This window comes from Dunckerocampus dactyliophorus, chromosome 2 (assembly GCF_027744805.1).
Source record: "Dunckerocampus dactyliophorus isolate RoL2022-P2 chromosome 2, RoL_Ddac_1.1, whole genome shotgun sequence".
Taxonomy (NCBI): domain Eukaryota; kingdom Metazoa; phylum Chordata; class Actinopteri; order Syngnathiformes; family Syngnathidae; genus Dunckerocampus; species Dunckerocampus dactyliophorus.
In genome coordinates, this window is record NC_072820.1 from 12,946,596 (window position 1) to 12,961,513 (window position 14,918).

General features: G+C 39.7%; 2 protein-coding genes across 3 annotated transcripts; both read right to left on the reverse strand.

The window, feature by feature from the left end:
- Positions 1 to 301: 301 nt before the first annotated feature.
- LOC129176693 (mitochondrial coenzyme A transporter SLC25A42-like) lies at positions 302 to 8,808 on the reverse strand. 2 transcript variants are annotated; one of them, XM_054766990.1, is made up of 9 exons: positions 8,499 to 8,808; positions 7,508 to 7,578; positions 6,656 to 6,812; positions 5,444 to 5,558; positions 5,275 to 5,300; positions 4,999 to 5,165; positions 4,803 to 4,919; positions 3,593 to 3,744; positions 302 to 3,495 (listed from the first exon to the last, which is right to left on the reverse strand). In XM_054766990.1, the coding sequence occupies exons 3-9, from the start codon at positions 6,731 to 6,733 to the stop codon at positions 3,170 to 3,172; spliced, it is 981 nt and encodes a 326-aa protein (XP_054622965.1). In that variant the 5' UTR covers positions 6,734 to 6,812; positions 7,508 to 7,578; positions 8,499 to 8,808; the 3' UTR covers positions 302 to 3,169. The 2 variants fall into 2 exon arrangements, with proteins under 2 accessions (XP_054622965.1, XP_054622964.1); XM_054766989.1 differs by lacking the exon at positions 7,508 to 7,578 and having other exon boundaries at positions 303 to 3,495.
- A 165-nt stretch (positions 8,809 to 8,973) lies between these two features.
- Positions 8,974 to 12,736, reverse strand: armc6 (armadillo repeat containing 6). Its single transcript, XM_054754718.1, has 7 exons — positions 12,410 to 12,736; positions 12,096 to 12,181; positions 11,449 to 12,019; positions 10,720 to 10,865; positions 10,514 to 10,645; positions 10,302 to 10,439; positions 8,974 to 9,935 (listed from the first exon to the last, which is right to left on the reverse strand). Exons 1-7 carry the CDS (start codon positions 12,528 to 12,530, stop codon positions 9,723 to 9,725), a joined length of 1,407 nt encoding a protein of 468 aa, XP_054610693.1. The 5' UTR covers positions 12,531 to 12,736; the 3' UTR covers positions 8,974 to 9,722.
- Between the last annotated feature and the right edge of the window lie 2,182 nt (positions 12,737 to 14,918).

Consider the following 14,918-nt stretch of genomic DNA (forward strand, 5'->3'; position numbering starts at 1 on the left):
GTTTTTTTCGGAAGGCTTTATAGGGGGAATAAATGTTTCCCATTACATGCATTCTTAGCGCCGTCTTTTTCTGTTTTTAAACCTTTAGAACAGAAAAGAGAGAGACGTGTTCATGCCACACATTAGGATTGTGGATGATGGCCAAATTTCCCCCCCAAAAAAGTGCAGTTTTCTCCTTTAACACAGTTTTGAGATATTCACATGATTGAATTTTGAATACACAAATAAAACAAAAAAATGCATGAATCCAAAAACTGACATTAGTTGTCGATTACTTTACTGTGAGAAATGCATGCTAGTGTATCCATGTCAGTAGATTTGATTTTAAGTTTGGTATTATTTTTCTTTAAAAAAAAATTAACAGTCATAATCTACCAGTCACCAATGAGCAAATCATTTTTTTATGTAGCTGTATATATATGTGTATATAAATACTGTATACACACATTTCTAGTACACAATATTACAAAATCCGAAAAAATCGATATATGTATATCTATATGATCAACTGGAAATTGTTGTCTTTATTTTCATTTGTTTTATCATATGTATTACCTTACCATCATTATATTGTACCTATACTGTTTATGTCTTAAAGGATCAAATTCGAGCCAACACTAAAGGTCAGATTTCCAGATTTAATCATTTGCATTTTTACGAAAACATTTTTTTTTTAGATTGACTTTATATTTACATATGTATTAACAAAAAATATGTCATAACAACAAAATTTTGATTTTTTTTAGTTCAAATTAAAAACAAACACCACTGAATTCGTTTTGAGGTGGGGTGGGAAAAAACGTGTTTAGGATCCAATCGCAGAATGAAAATTTGATGTAAAAAACAGGCACGAGAGAGCAGCACATCTGAATACAAACAAAATGACACTGCCTCCTTCTAGCATCTTACCAAGTATCTATGGCAACCACCCTCTGACACATTCCCTCCATCCTGCCCTCTTTCACATCCTAATTAGTCCCTTTCTCTCTTTGTGTCTGATTTGCATACTATGTCTCAAATAATCAAAAATCTCTGGCAAACGTAAACAACGAATGATCTATCAAAGATATTCTGTATGAAAATAAAATCCCAATTTAATTTCTATATTTCTTTTAATATTCGTCTTCTCTGCATTTTTGTCATTAATTTAGAATCAGACATGTTTGCAATGTGGTGAGTTCACGGTCAAGTTCAAACTGTTGAGGTCCCGAAAGCCTCGTAATGGGCTTGCACTGCCATCTATTGGCAGTTTGTGGAACTACAGTTCGGACATTGCTTTACAAGCCTGGGGGTCCGTCGTGTGGCTATTTTATGTAATTACACCATCACGGAATAAAAGTCAGTACTGTATTAACTTTTGTAGTTGTCTACATGCAATTCATTTATGTAAAATACTCAAAATACATACTTAATTGTAGAACATTTTACAACAGGAGACAGTATCCACTTTTATTTGACATTAACAAAAACATGTCCACGCAACACAAGTTCGTTTGTCGTACCATGCAAAACAGTGAATTGGAGGTTTGTCGATTGAGATTAAAAAGTACTATTCATTCAAATTGAAATAAGGATTTTCCATTTTGTAACAACTTCATCAAGTCTTGACACAAAAATGTGGTTTGTTAATAATTTAAAATCCACATAATTACAAATCATTTAATACCCAATATGGAAAAGTACCTGAACGTGTACCGTGGTTCGTGTCTCCGCCCCCAATACGCTCACACACGACAATGCAGTTTTTAAGGTTATGAAACTGCATGGGGGGGGGGGGGAAAACATCCCGTAGTAATACATTCCTAATAAATCTTCAACTACAAGCCATCTCAAATAGCAAGATCATCAAAAACAACCTAGAAAATACTAACCAGAAAGGTTAGTACAGTAGCTCAGTCCAAGTAAAACACTTACTATTCCTTGTCAGGCACTTTTAATTCAAAAGAGTCGCGATTTACCGGCGCTGATAGCGGACAAGAGACATGAAGTTACACACTGCAAGGCACCGACAAGCAAGTGCAGCCACTTCATACTACTTTATTAAGAATGTGAGATCTTCCGTCTCAGTTCTTTGAGCAAACGTGGTTATTGTTATAAAACAATTTGTGTCTCTAGCTTTATATATTAATATATTGTCATACGTTAATAAATATCTGAGGAGGTGTTTATTCTGCCGCCAAGTTAGGATTGCCTCATCGTTTATGACACTTTCCTGCCCTCGGCTGCTCAGTCTGCAAATATGAATGAACGGCCATTTGAATTAGTATCCAATGTCTGATGAATTCTCTAAAAAGCTCACATGATCCTAATAGTGAAGTACGAGGTGGAAAACACCATGAATGAACAGTGCAGACTCGGGATAAAACATGGGCACACTTTGTACTTGTTAGTGTTGACTTGCAACACAAGTTATAACTTCTGTTATTAAAGTAACAAAAACAGATGACATTTAATACCTTTTCCTCTGCATTAATCTTGTCCAAAAGGGAAATTGTGTGCTTCATTAAACTAACCCCAAAATACCATACAACTTATAGCTCAACCATTGGGAGCATTAGTAGAAGTACAATTCAAGAATCACAGGTTCCTGTGACGCAACCACATGCATTTCAAAGGTTCTAGAAATATTTCTGCAGCAGGGATTTAAAAAATGCTTGCTATTGTCCTAGCAAGCATCAATATATACTGTTGAATGTTTACGTCACTTGGGGCTAAACTGGAGTTACATTCTCCATTCAATATCTCATTAATCCACTTATATATGTTTCACATAAAACACATTTATGTTGTAATATCACAACACATTAGACCTTTAAGTGAATTTCTCTTGGAGATCAAAAAAGTATCTAAGTGGATAGTAAATAAATGGCAGCCTGCATTGCAATGGAAGGCGTCAGTTCATGTCGCCAAGGCAGTTGCATGAGTGTTTGTTTGTGTGTGTGTGTCTCACCTATGTCAGTTGCAATTAAGTACAGATATAAAAAAAAATACAGATCATATTGCACTTTGAAGCACATGACAACAGTCATGGACATCACATATACGTCATGTATGAAGACACACTTACCCCGTGTGAGTGTGTGTGTGTGTGTTTGCTTGCGTCTATTGGCACATGCTCCTCACACTCTCTCACCACAGGGTCCGATCAGCAATTCCTGTCTTCAGGCCATTACCGTGACATGTAACCCATCTCTCGCAGCTTACTCAGGAGAATCTCAGTGAGGTCAAAGGTTGTGAAGCTGATTCCCACCGCAATAGGCCCTTTGACCCAGTTCATACTGAGGCCTTTAAAGAGTCCTCTGATGACCCCCTCCTCGGACATGATTTCCTTTATGGTGCCCAGGATGGTGCTGTACGTGTGACCCGTGACGCCCGCCGTCTGCATGCGCCGCCGTACCACATCCAAAGGGTAAGACGCAGACTGACCGATGAGGCCCGCACAGGCCCCAAAGGCCAGACGTTGATAGGAATAAGGCTCTGGGCGCCCACTGTTTTCTTTATGGGAGAAGTGTATATAAAGGGTAGAATGAAAAAGCAATTTGTGGACCTACAACATGTATTCAAAGCCACTAACAACGTGTTCATACTCTACCTGCATGAAGCTTCTTCAGCGTCTCATAGGTAAAGAAGCTGAGGCCCGCATAGGGGACCACGCCCAGTATGGTGGGGGCAAAACCTCGATACAGTGTCTTTAGCCCCTCCTCCCGAGATATCCTCACGAACACATGCAGGATGTTGCTGTACCTTCACACAAAGGGCATGTCAGGGCTAAGTGACATCATCATCTAATTTGCAAAACTGGCCATGACGAAAATCTCTGGTCAGAGTGTAGATTTCCAAAACCCCAACTCAGTGTTTGCATGTGGACGTATATGTATATCATTGTACATATAATATCTCACATTCATACCTATGGACAATTTAGAGTCGCCAATTCACATGCATGTTTTTGGAATGTGGGAGGAAGATGGAGCACCCATAGAAAACCCACGCACAGAGAGAACTTGCCAACTACACACAGCTGACCAACAGAGACTCAAACTCAGATTTTTCAGATCTCCTGTGTGGCCAACATGCTAACCACTAGGCCACCGTGCGGCCACTACTATTGTATGGAGTTGTAATGACAAGATACACAGAGAGAGTCCCATTATAATGTGTTTGTGAGCAACGGCAAACAGATCCAACCAACCAAATAAAATAAAAAATTTAGTGACATATGGGAAACACTGTACAGTCGTCCCTCTTTTATCACAGTTAACTGGTTCCAGCCCCGACTGCGATAGGTGAATTTCCACAAAGTAGGATTCAATATTAATAAATTGAATATTTTCGTAGTTAGAGCATAAAAAACCTGTTTATGACCTTCTAAAAACATTTTTTTATTACAGCCCTGTAGACATCAAGTAACACCCCTATAGTCACATTTATACTTGTATTACCTAATATAGTAGACATGATAATAATAAGACTGATAACTCACCGTGACTTTGTGGACTATTCCCAGTCTTACTTTGAGTCATTCTGATTATTTATTTTGTACAAGGTTGCCACTGGCATTACTTGCAATACAGGTAACTGCAGTAATTAAATGACACATTCTATTCTGCTGTATTACTGCAATTCCGCATTACAGTCATTCTTGGACTAGGATGGATTTGTACCGGGCCCAAGAGCACCTCTTCTAATTGTGCCAAAAGAGGGCAAGTATGCCACTCCTCGGCACGTAACAGTGCGATTACACTAGCCAAACGTGCTTTAGGTGTTAGTGTGACGGCACCCATAGTTACAAGTGGGCTTACATTTCCTTTGGTGTCACAGCCATCCGAGCTCGCACCATATCCAAAGGATATGTCAACATGGTGGCAGTGGTGCCTGCCATGGATCCAGCCAGCAACCTTGGGAGTGGAGGTAGGGCCCTGGTGGAGACAAAGGGCAACTTATGACTACATAGTTGTAATAAATAAACTGTGTGTGTTTGTCTTGTCTGACACTCACTTTCCCTGGAAGCCATAGTAGTCCCCCAGGAGACCTTTGTACTGCTCATGAGCACAGAACTGGATGGCGGCGTATGGGATGACCCGCACCATGGTGGCAGAGTTGCCCCTCCACAGACTGAGGAAGCCATCCTTCAGGTACGTGCGGTAGATTACCCTGTAGGCCTCCTGCCATGCAAAGGAAATACATCAACACTCACGTCAAACAGTTTACTCAAAACTGCTTGACCATGGTCTTACATAGCTGGTAAATATGCAGTGATCAACTGAAACCTACTTTGGCAGAGAATCTCGCTGAAGACACTGAAAAACAAAACACACACAGTTAATACCATGCATTTGATTGCATTGCTATAAACTAGTGTCATCTGTGTGGGCTATTCAATCCCCTATAGTCTAAATTTAAAACACTTTCCACATTTAGACCAACCCAGCATACAGCTTGCCTTGGAAGATGATTTTAGTCCTGTCCAATGGAGCGACAGCTGTCTTGGCCACAGCGCCTGCGAAAGCCCCCGAGAAGAGAGTGGTGATGACAGAGGGGGTCTTCTGCTTCACGCCCTGCGCAGCAAAGGGGTCACTTTTAAGTTAAACAGAGAAGCCTTTTCGACTGTGTACTCCTAGTGTTGAACACAATTAACTGGTATTCATTATAGTAATATTGGGTCAAAAATGTATACTTTGCATGGTCACATTTTGGATAACGTTTGCCATTAGCACTAATAAATTGATAAGTAATCATCCAACATATCTTTTACAAATATTGAAATGAGTTAATGGGTTAATTAATTTTAAAGTAATTTGGGTCAAAAATGTGTATTTTGCATGGTTACATTTTGGATAACGTTTCACATGAGCACTGATAAATAAATAAGTGATCATCCAACATATCTTTTATTCCATTGTGATGGTGGCATTCTTCCGTTTGAATGGTTTGAACTTTTTTTGTCCAATGACGATGGCTATGTTTTAAATCTGCATAATTTATCACCAAATTAAAGGGGAAAGTTTAACAATCACGATAAAGCAGTATCTGAAGTACAAAAATACATACAACCACCGATAAAGCCCCACTCACAGTGACAGGTTTGCACCGCTGCATGATGCGGGGATTGGAACACCAATATAAAATTACATCTTTGAGATTAAACACTATTAATAATTATCAAACTTACTTATTTGTTCATATGATGCACACAGACCAATGAACAACATCGTGTGCTGTCTCCTTCCTGCTTTCTGCTCCGTTCACGAGTGCGCCGTGAGGTGTTCACGCTCACTCATAATTGAGAGACTCAGACGCTAATTGTTTTTAATATTTATTCACGTACCCCTTATTACAATTGGCGTACCCCACTTTGGGAACCTAGACTGTAGATGATTAAATAAAAGCAGGCCAGGATGACTGATGGCACCTGATACACCAACTTATCCGTGTGATGAAGATAAACAGATGTAGCAATGTACAGTAAGTAATGTGGCCTATACCAGGGAAATCCTTTAGTAGGTGAACTATTCAAACATTTGCAATAAGTGCGTTGCATCTTTATTTGGGGATATTTGCAAAAGTACTCAAAATCTGTCAGATTGCAAGGGCATCCCTAAGGTCACCCCATCCCCATATAGTTTCAATTCAAAATAAACTTATCATAACTCACTTCTGCCTGAGTGGAGGCCTGTGGCAGGCCATCTTCCTTGGTGAGCGACGAACGTTGCTCCTGGACTCCACTCCCCATACCGAAGGACTATGCGCTGCTGCCTCGGCGCGCACTCATGAATCCAACCACCAGGGGGCGGCAGCAATTACTCTGGGTGCTAAAAGAGTTCAAGTCAAAAGGAATAAAATACGAGTTAACTGTTGAAAAACAGTCAGTGCACTTAATTGCCAGTTGATGTCTGCAATATTGGGGTTTATGCCATCTGCAAGCATTTCAGCGTTACAACTGTTTATTGTTTGAAAACACAGGGCTAAAACAAAAACTACCCAGATACCTTTAAGCCACCTGGCAAAAGTTGCATCCCAGAATATCCCCTGAAGAGTAAAGCTGCTGATGTACAGTAGGTGAAAGGTTTTTACTGGAGCACAGTTGACAACAACAAAGACTTATTTGCTCATGTGCTCAGGTTACACTTTTAATACTCTGTGGCATTTGGGGGAAAAACAAGAAGAACATTGCTTGGGGTCCTGTAACTTTCTCCACAGACAGTAAGGTCTGCAATTTCTTTTGGTGGTGAGCTAATCATTTCACTATGCAATAACTGATTTGTTTGACCTTCAAACCCTCAGGCTTACAGCGTCATGGTCAGAACAAGTTTCACAGTCAATTATAACTGTTGTTTAGTTATGCTGTTATTATAATGTGTAATAAGTTGGAAATTGTTTACAGCACAGCAAAACCAGTCAAGATACTGGTTGAGTTGATGAAGTTACTAAGATACTGAACGCAGTGGAACATTGAAAAGGTATCACAATTTCAAAATTAACCAAAATTGTGGGGGACAAAACATGCCTCAAAGGTCGCATAGCTCATGGGACTCCAGCCAATCTTGCAAGACTTCAGCTCCGTGACCATCTGGAAGACTAACGCCACAAGTGATTGCTTTTTCTTTGACTTTTTTGCAGTGGCACAACACAAGGAAGAATGCAATGATGACCATTGAACCAGAAAGGGATATAGACTGTCATGACTGCTCAGTACATTGATAGGAATAATAAAGGATGAAGAAGGAAGTATTCTCCAAAAAGTCTAATCTATGTTTTATCTTTAAAGTTAAGTGACCTCCCAGGTACACGCATCGTTCTGTAGTGTCTTTAAGTTATTCAGTGTCTGTTCTCCATCCATCCATCCATTTTCTATACCGCTTCTCCTCATTAGGGTCGCGGGGGCATGCTGGAGCCTATCCCAGCTGACTTCTGTTATAACAAATACACTTTATGTTGTAAATTCTGCTTTAATTAATACATCAAAGCTACACCCTGTTAAATGAACACAATAAGAGGTAGAAAGCAAACGACATTTCAGTGAAAAAGTGGGCAGCTACTATTGGCCTGAATACAAAAGGGCGTTCATGAGCGGTTTGGTTCACCAAGTGTCTCCTTTCACCTCGACAACTGTCCTCACTCACACCAACGGCTGACTTCCTCCACTGGTAATGAATCTGAAGTAGTTACCCATACACTCCACATTATTATTATCATCATTATATTACTTCCTGACACAGCAGCGCAAACATCAATTATTCAAACTACAAGACAATGCATGCATGTGTTGTGATCAGTGCACTATAGTGTTCTAATGTTCGAGTGTGCTAGTGTTGAATATCAGTGTATGTATATATGCAAGGGCAGATAATAAAGCAAAGCAGCAACCATTCTGGTTGCATTAAATAACATTTGTAGGCAAACTAGCTTACTCATCACAAATGTCAAAGTACTTTGAAGTTTTGTCAGGTTAATTCAATTATTTGCTTACTTCTCAGCATAAATGTGACGCTGCCTACCTGATGTGACACCAGCACGGCAAATTCCAATGATTCTGTCTTCTCCAGTGGAATTCCCTGACGCCCCTTTGCTTAAAGTTAGCCAAATATTAGCTGAGTTAACGCTCGCTAGCCGTTAGCTTGCTGCTACACAACTGCTTTCGTTCGCTTTTTAAACACAACAAATGCGTCGCGGTGGCAATAAGCTAATTAGTGCAATGAAGACAGTAACTTTCGAATCATTCTGTCATTCACTCGCTTATTTCGTGTCTATGACTGGCTGACACGTCCATGCTGTTGCTGTTCTTGTCACAACTGCCCCCTCCTGTGTGTGAGGTTTGACAAGGACGAGTACAGATGCATTACGGGAAATGCAGTCTTGACGCGACAAGGAGCGGTAGGATAGGCTAGCTCGAGGGGCGTCTCACATACACACTGGAAAATGAATTTCTGACCTGTTTTACGTCAGAGATTAAGCGTGTGTGTAATACTGGTTTTCAGTTTTAGTTTATTCACATAACTTTTAAGCAGCACAACAAATTACGTTATAAGGCAATCCATTCATCCACCCATCCAAGTAAAAGACAAATAAGCAAATTCCATCCACAAATAAAGAAAACAGCGCATAATATGATTTTTTTTTAATACGGGAATGTTTTATCAACCGAGAAAAGTGTGAATAAATTACTATAAAATACCTGGCACTGTCAGCCTGGAGGTGTGTTTCAGAGCAATGCAATTTGTATAGTGGACAATGAATGTGCGCTGCACATTTGTTATGTGCCAACAATAAGTGTTACATATAACATTTGTAAACAATATATCAAAATAAAACACGTATGACCTTTTTAGTCTTGTCAAAACATTGAAAAAGACGTGGTGTTGTATGGGTGCTGTTTTGTAGTCTCATGTGCACGTAAGAGTTTCATTGAGTTGATTCTACAACTGCTTGGTCACATAATTATCATATTAAAACATCAAAACCTTAAAAATTCTTAAACAACCACTTTTCACTGTATCGTGATTTGTAGTTTGGCATGAATTGACCTTTGGTAATGTGACTTTTTACCATTGTAAGGATCGAAACGGTAAAAAAAAATGAACACATCAGGTGAAAATTAAAATAAACATTCATTGTACTGTAAGTGTCCTCAACAGTCTTACCCCTAAAAGCTATTCCCTCAGATTGGGTTTTGTTTGATTGAATACAAGACATTTCACTGTAAGCTCCTCTCTCCACTCTTTTCAGTTGGTGATGCTGCCATGTTTGCCAGTCCACAGCTCTCGTAGCTCCACCTGGCAGCCCAGATCCCTGAGGGCAGCTTTAGCGGCATCGCTGCAGTCTTGATGGGTCCGTAGTGCTTGCGCTATGAGGGCCTCCACTCCCATGTCCAGAATCAATTGGCTGTAGCTGGGCTGACGCGACACCAGGTTCCTCAACAGCATGCATGCCTGTTTCTGGTTATAAATTTGAAAAAATTTAGACATAAAATATGGAAAGATGCTTGTGTGGTTTACAGTAAATACTTCATTGACGTGAAAGTACTGGAAGAAGGTATTTTTGTTAACAGTATGAAAAGGCCGGGTCGTCTTGTATTTTGGTACCCACATTTTATAATATTAATACAGTATTTCTGTCAAATCACATACAAATTAATTTCTAACTTATTTTAGGAAGATTTTTTTACATTCTGTCTTTCCCTCTGTTAAAATGAACCTACCATAAAAATTCTGGACTGCTCATATCTTTGTAATGTGGTAACCTTACAAAATCAGCAGGGGTTCAAATACTTATTTCCTCCACTGTATGTGAATGGGGCTTACCTGCACATTCACAGCATCAGTGTGAGCCTTCATAGCCTGTACAGCAGCTAAGGCACCTCCTTCCTCCATGATGACCTTGCAGTTGTTGGGTTTACGTAAAGCAAGGACGGAAAGGCACGCGCAGCCCTGCTCACACACCTGCAGGAAAGTATGAAAACTGCAAGATTACACAGAGTGGCACTTGACATTCACAGCGAGGCCACATAACCTACAGTGGAGTTTGACTGGTGTCTGTTCATGGCGATGACAATGAGCTGGACTCCACCCGCTTTAACAACAGCATCTTTTACATCATCATTTCCAGCGACGGCTCGTATTGCACTCAGGACCTGCCGAACCAACTCCTGCAAGGGCAAAAAACAGCTCAGTGACAATGGTCGTAGATTTATGGACAAACCCCTTTTGTAGCTTTCAATACCGGTGACTCATAGCTGTCTGCAAGCAGCGTCATAATGAGTTTCAGCCCTCCCAGGTCACAAATGTCTTGGCAGAACTCGTTCCTGACGGCCAAACGGGACAAGGTGGCGCAAAGCTCACTCAAGACAGAGATATTGTCATTATGAGCTGAGGGTAGAAAGATATCAATTATTAACATTCTTAAAAAGTCAAACATCTACTGAAAAAATGTAATAAGAGACATGGAGCATACACTGGAACCTCAAAACTGGAAAGCCCCGCAAGTTTAATATGCCACAAAACATGCAGGACCACACCATTTTTCTTTTTCTTTGGCTTCTGCAACACTTCTTCCCAAACAAGTTTAGACAGTGGAGTCTACAGCTAATGACATCCGCACTAACAGCAAGTTTAATCGTATTTGTGTTGCTGGCAAATATATACAGTATAGTATAGCAAATATATAAATATATATATATAGTTATGCCGTTAAGTCGATTTATGGTTACACTTGTATGAGAAGATGTGTATTAACAATGTTAAAGGTGTCTTAATGTTGAGGAGTATTATAACTTTTTTTGCACATGTATGAGCGTTACGAATGTTAAAATGTTACTTAAAACACTGCTTGTAGTTAATAACGGTTTTATGCTGGCCACAGTTTGACTCTGGAACAAATCATTTTCATTATTTCCTATGGGAAAATGTGTTTGTGTGTTGGTTCTCCATAACAGTGATGAACTGGTCTTACCTTTCGCAGACTCTATTAACACCTTGAGCCCATTATGTTCAAGAACAATACTTTTGGCGTGCTCGTGAGCATGCCCAAATGTAACGCGGACATCATCGTCGAAGGTCATGACCCTGAGAGCTGCAGAGGCTTCCTTGACCACCTCAGCGCAGCCGCTATGCTGTTTGACGGCGTCAGTCAGCAGAGGCAGGACGCCTGCTTTGACTAAATCCTGTCTGTTCTGCTCGTGTTTCAAACAGCAGTGTCTTACAGCGCAGAGGGCGGCTCGCGTCACAGCTGAATCAGCGCTGTACTTCTTGAGAACATCCAAGAGGAAGCGTTGTCCGTCTGCGTCTAACAAGTCCGGTTGTCCGTCAGTCAGTGCAGCCAGGGCGCACAGAGCAGCCAACGCTGCTTCCTGCTCTCCAACATTCTTTTTACAGTAGGAGAGGATGATGGGGTATGCGTCTTTCTGGGCCGCCAGGTATCTTTGAGCAAATCCAAGTAAACATTGCTCGGTGAAACACTTTAGATCTGCTGCCACTTTGGTAATGTCAGCAGAGTCTTTTGCAATACGCAGGGACTCCAATGCCTGTAGGTGGCACAATCATGATGTTAAACATGGCAGAGAACACATAAAGCACATTAGTAGTGCGTAAAAGACATACCTTTAAGATCTCATGGGTTTTCTCTTGTTGTTGGTCATCAGACGGCACAGCAGGTACTGCTTTTACAATACAACTGAGGTCCACGCCTGCAAGTACAGTATACATCAGCAATCGGACTCTCAGTCACAACAAATGATCACATATACTGTATATGCACAATAGGAAAGCAAATGACCGGCATCTACGCAATTACATCGTTTAAATAACTCATACGAGCATGATTCAATCAATTCCCACTGAGCTTCGTAATCAAGATAGGCTTTGAAGGTGGGGCATCCTCCCGTGTTTATGCTTCTCCGTCCTTTCTACAATACCTTGAGACTGAAACTGCTCTACAGCTTCCCTCAAAGCCTCGTCAGGATCCATCTCAAACTCGTCGATGTTTTCCCTCACCGCAGTATCGAATGTTTCCTGAGTGATCCTCCGTACAGCCATTTCACTTTTATCGTACCCTTTTAATGGAAGCGTGACAAGCCTTTTTGTTCTTTCTTGCAGATTGTCGATTAAAACAATTTAGCTATCTCGTAATGGCACTGCTAACGTTGGTTTTGATAACAAAACAACGTATTCGTTACCGCCCTATGTCTGTCTTCCCGCACTGTTATCAATGAAGCGACCACCGCTGTTTATTTACGCAATTTACGTACTCGAGCTCGGGTTCTTTAAACTTGTAAATTCTGCGTAAATTCGGCCGGTCCGTTTTGGTGAATTTCCGCCTGCGCAAAACGGTCCCGCACATTTATCTCCTGAGTAGAAACATATGTTGTTGTATACAGTTCCGTATACCTTTCATTTCCTTATGCCGAAAAGAAAAATATTATCATTTGCTCAATATTGTATTATTTCATCATATGTTAGCAAAGACGAGTGGATAATATAATTCATTAAGTGAAACCTCACTTTTTGACACATGGGGGGAACATGCAAATTCACCGAGCACTTTTTAAAGGTACACCTATTGAGCAACAATTATATTGTTTCTTTTTACAAAAAATGTTTGTACTTATTGGCGCTATTATCGACAAATTAACTGAAGTGAATGCAACGTTTAATCATACTGAGATGTATGACAGTGCTGAATAAAGTGCACCATCTTCTGACGCTGCATATGCAGGACTATTGTGGAGAAATGAAACCAAAACTACAATAATGACGTTTCCGCTTCTCTAAAAATGTGCAGTCTTTAAACTGGCACTGTGAGGTCACTGAAGGTGCTGTGTATGTGCTGACATGTAAAACCATTAAGCATCTAGAGTGATGTTTTTGTCAAACTGATGAATGGACATGCCTTATCAAAACATTCATTAGTGCCTGAGGGGAATGTTAAGGCTCAATAATGGCAACTGTCTCCGCTGTCTTTTTTTTTTTTTTTTTATCATTTAATAGTGAGCATCAGCTGCATGTTGTGGTCGACAACAACACAAACTAAGCAAGTCAAAATATAAATACAAGTGAACTAAAATAGTAAAAGTAAAACATGTACAGTACAGCTAAGCTGCACAGTGAGATCTTTACTGTGCCTCTATAACACAGTAAATTAAATTTTACAGTTGTCCGGTGCACCTAGTGATGATGGTACTTAAAAAAAATAATAATCATTGTTTTCAATGATTTCTCAAGAAAACGGAATTATGCTTGTGCAAGACCAGATGCTGTTTCAATGCACCAGAACCTTTCACAGCGCAGTCAAACCAAGTCATGAAACGTGGCCTTTGAACCAAAGATCTTGTTTTAAGTGTTAAGTTGCAGTGGGCAGTTGTGAGGTTTCACCTAGACAGGATAAAAACACAGCTGATAAGAATGGAAGTAGAGGCAAATGGGTCCTTGGCTGTGAATGTTGTGAAAATATGTTTGATAAGAACACAGGTTCCAGAATGTCAAGCCCTATTAACTTCTCATTAGTGAGCATGATTGACTGTAGCTGATAGTTTATCTTTGGCAGCATGGGGGAAAAAATTACGCTCATTGGATGGATCAAGACAATGGGAAAGTCCAAGGAACTCATGAAGAACTAAGGAAAACTGGAGATTTACACAGTTTTGAAAAGCCTTTCAGAGCCATTTCCAGATTCTCAGATGATCGGTTCAAACAGTTGCATGTACTGTATATAATTATCTAAATTGTATAGCTTTTATTTTTTTTAAATGTAATAAATTACAACAAACAAAAGAAATCAACTCTCATTCATTCACATTCAGGTATGTCCTGTTTTAAGGTAGTCTACCTCAGCGGATGTCTACTGTTGCTATGACAACTCAGGATAACAATTTAAATAAAAATAATGCAGGATTTTCAGAATACTACGATGCATGACTCACATTATAAAACCTGCATTTCAGTTCAATATAATTGCAATATGTTGTGTAATTCATACAATACCCTCCAGGGTAGATGATAACACAAGCTGATCAGACCCACTTGCCTACTGATTGATTTGATTCTTAAACTGTGTTTCTACTGGGCATGCTGTGTTTTTATTGGGCTAAATGGTTTCAATTCTGAAATATAATGTAGTATGAACATGATGCATGTTGAGTGAGAAAAGCTATTTTTGAGATGGACAAAGACAACAGAAAAATTAATATGCACTAGTATGCATTATGCAACTATTATAAATTAATAAATTAATAAATACATATATTTTACATATATATATATATATATATATATGTATGTATTTTTTTTACAACTCAATTGAAACATGAAGCCCATTATATTATTATTTAAATGTAAAATACTACCATCTATTTGATTTTGTATCACATGGCGGCATCATATTATGTGTCCTTTATCTGGTCCAGAAGCACAGAAGCCGTCACCAGG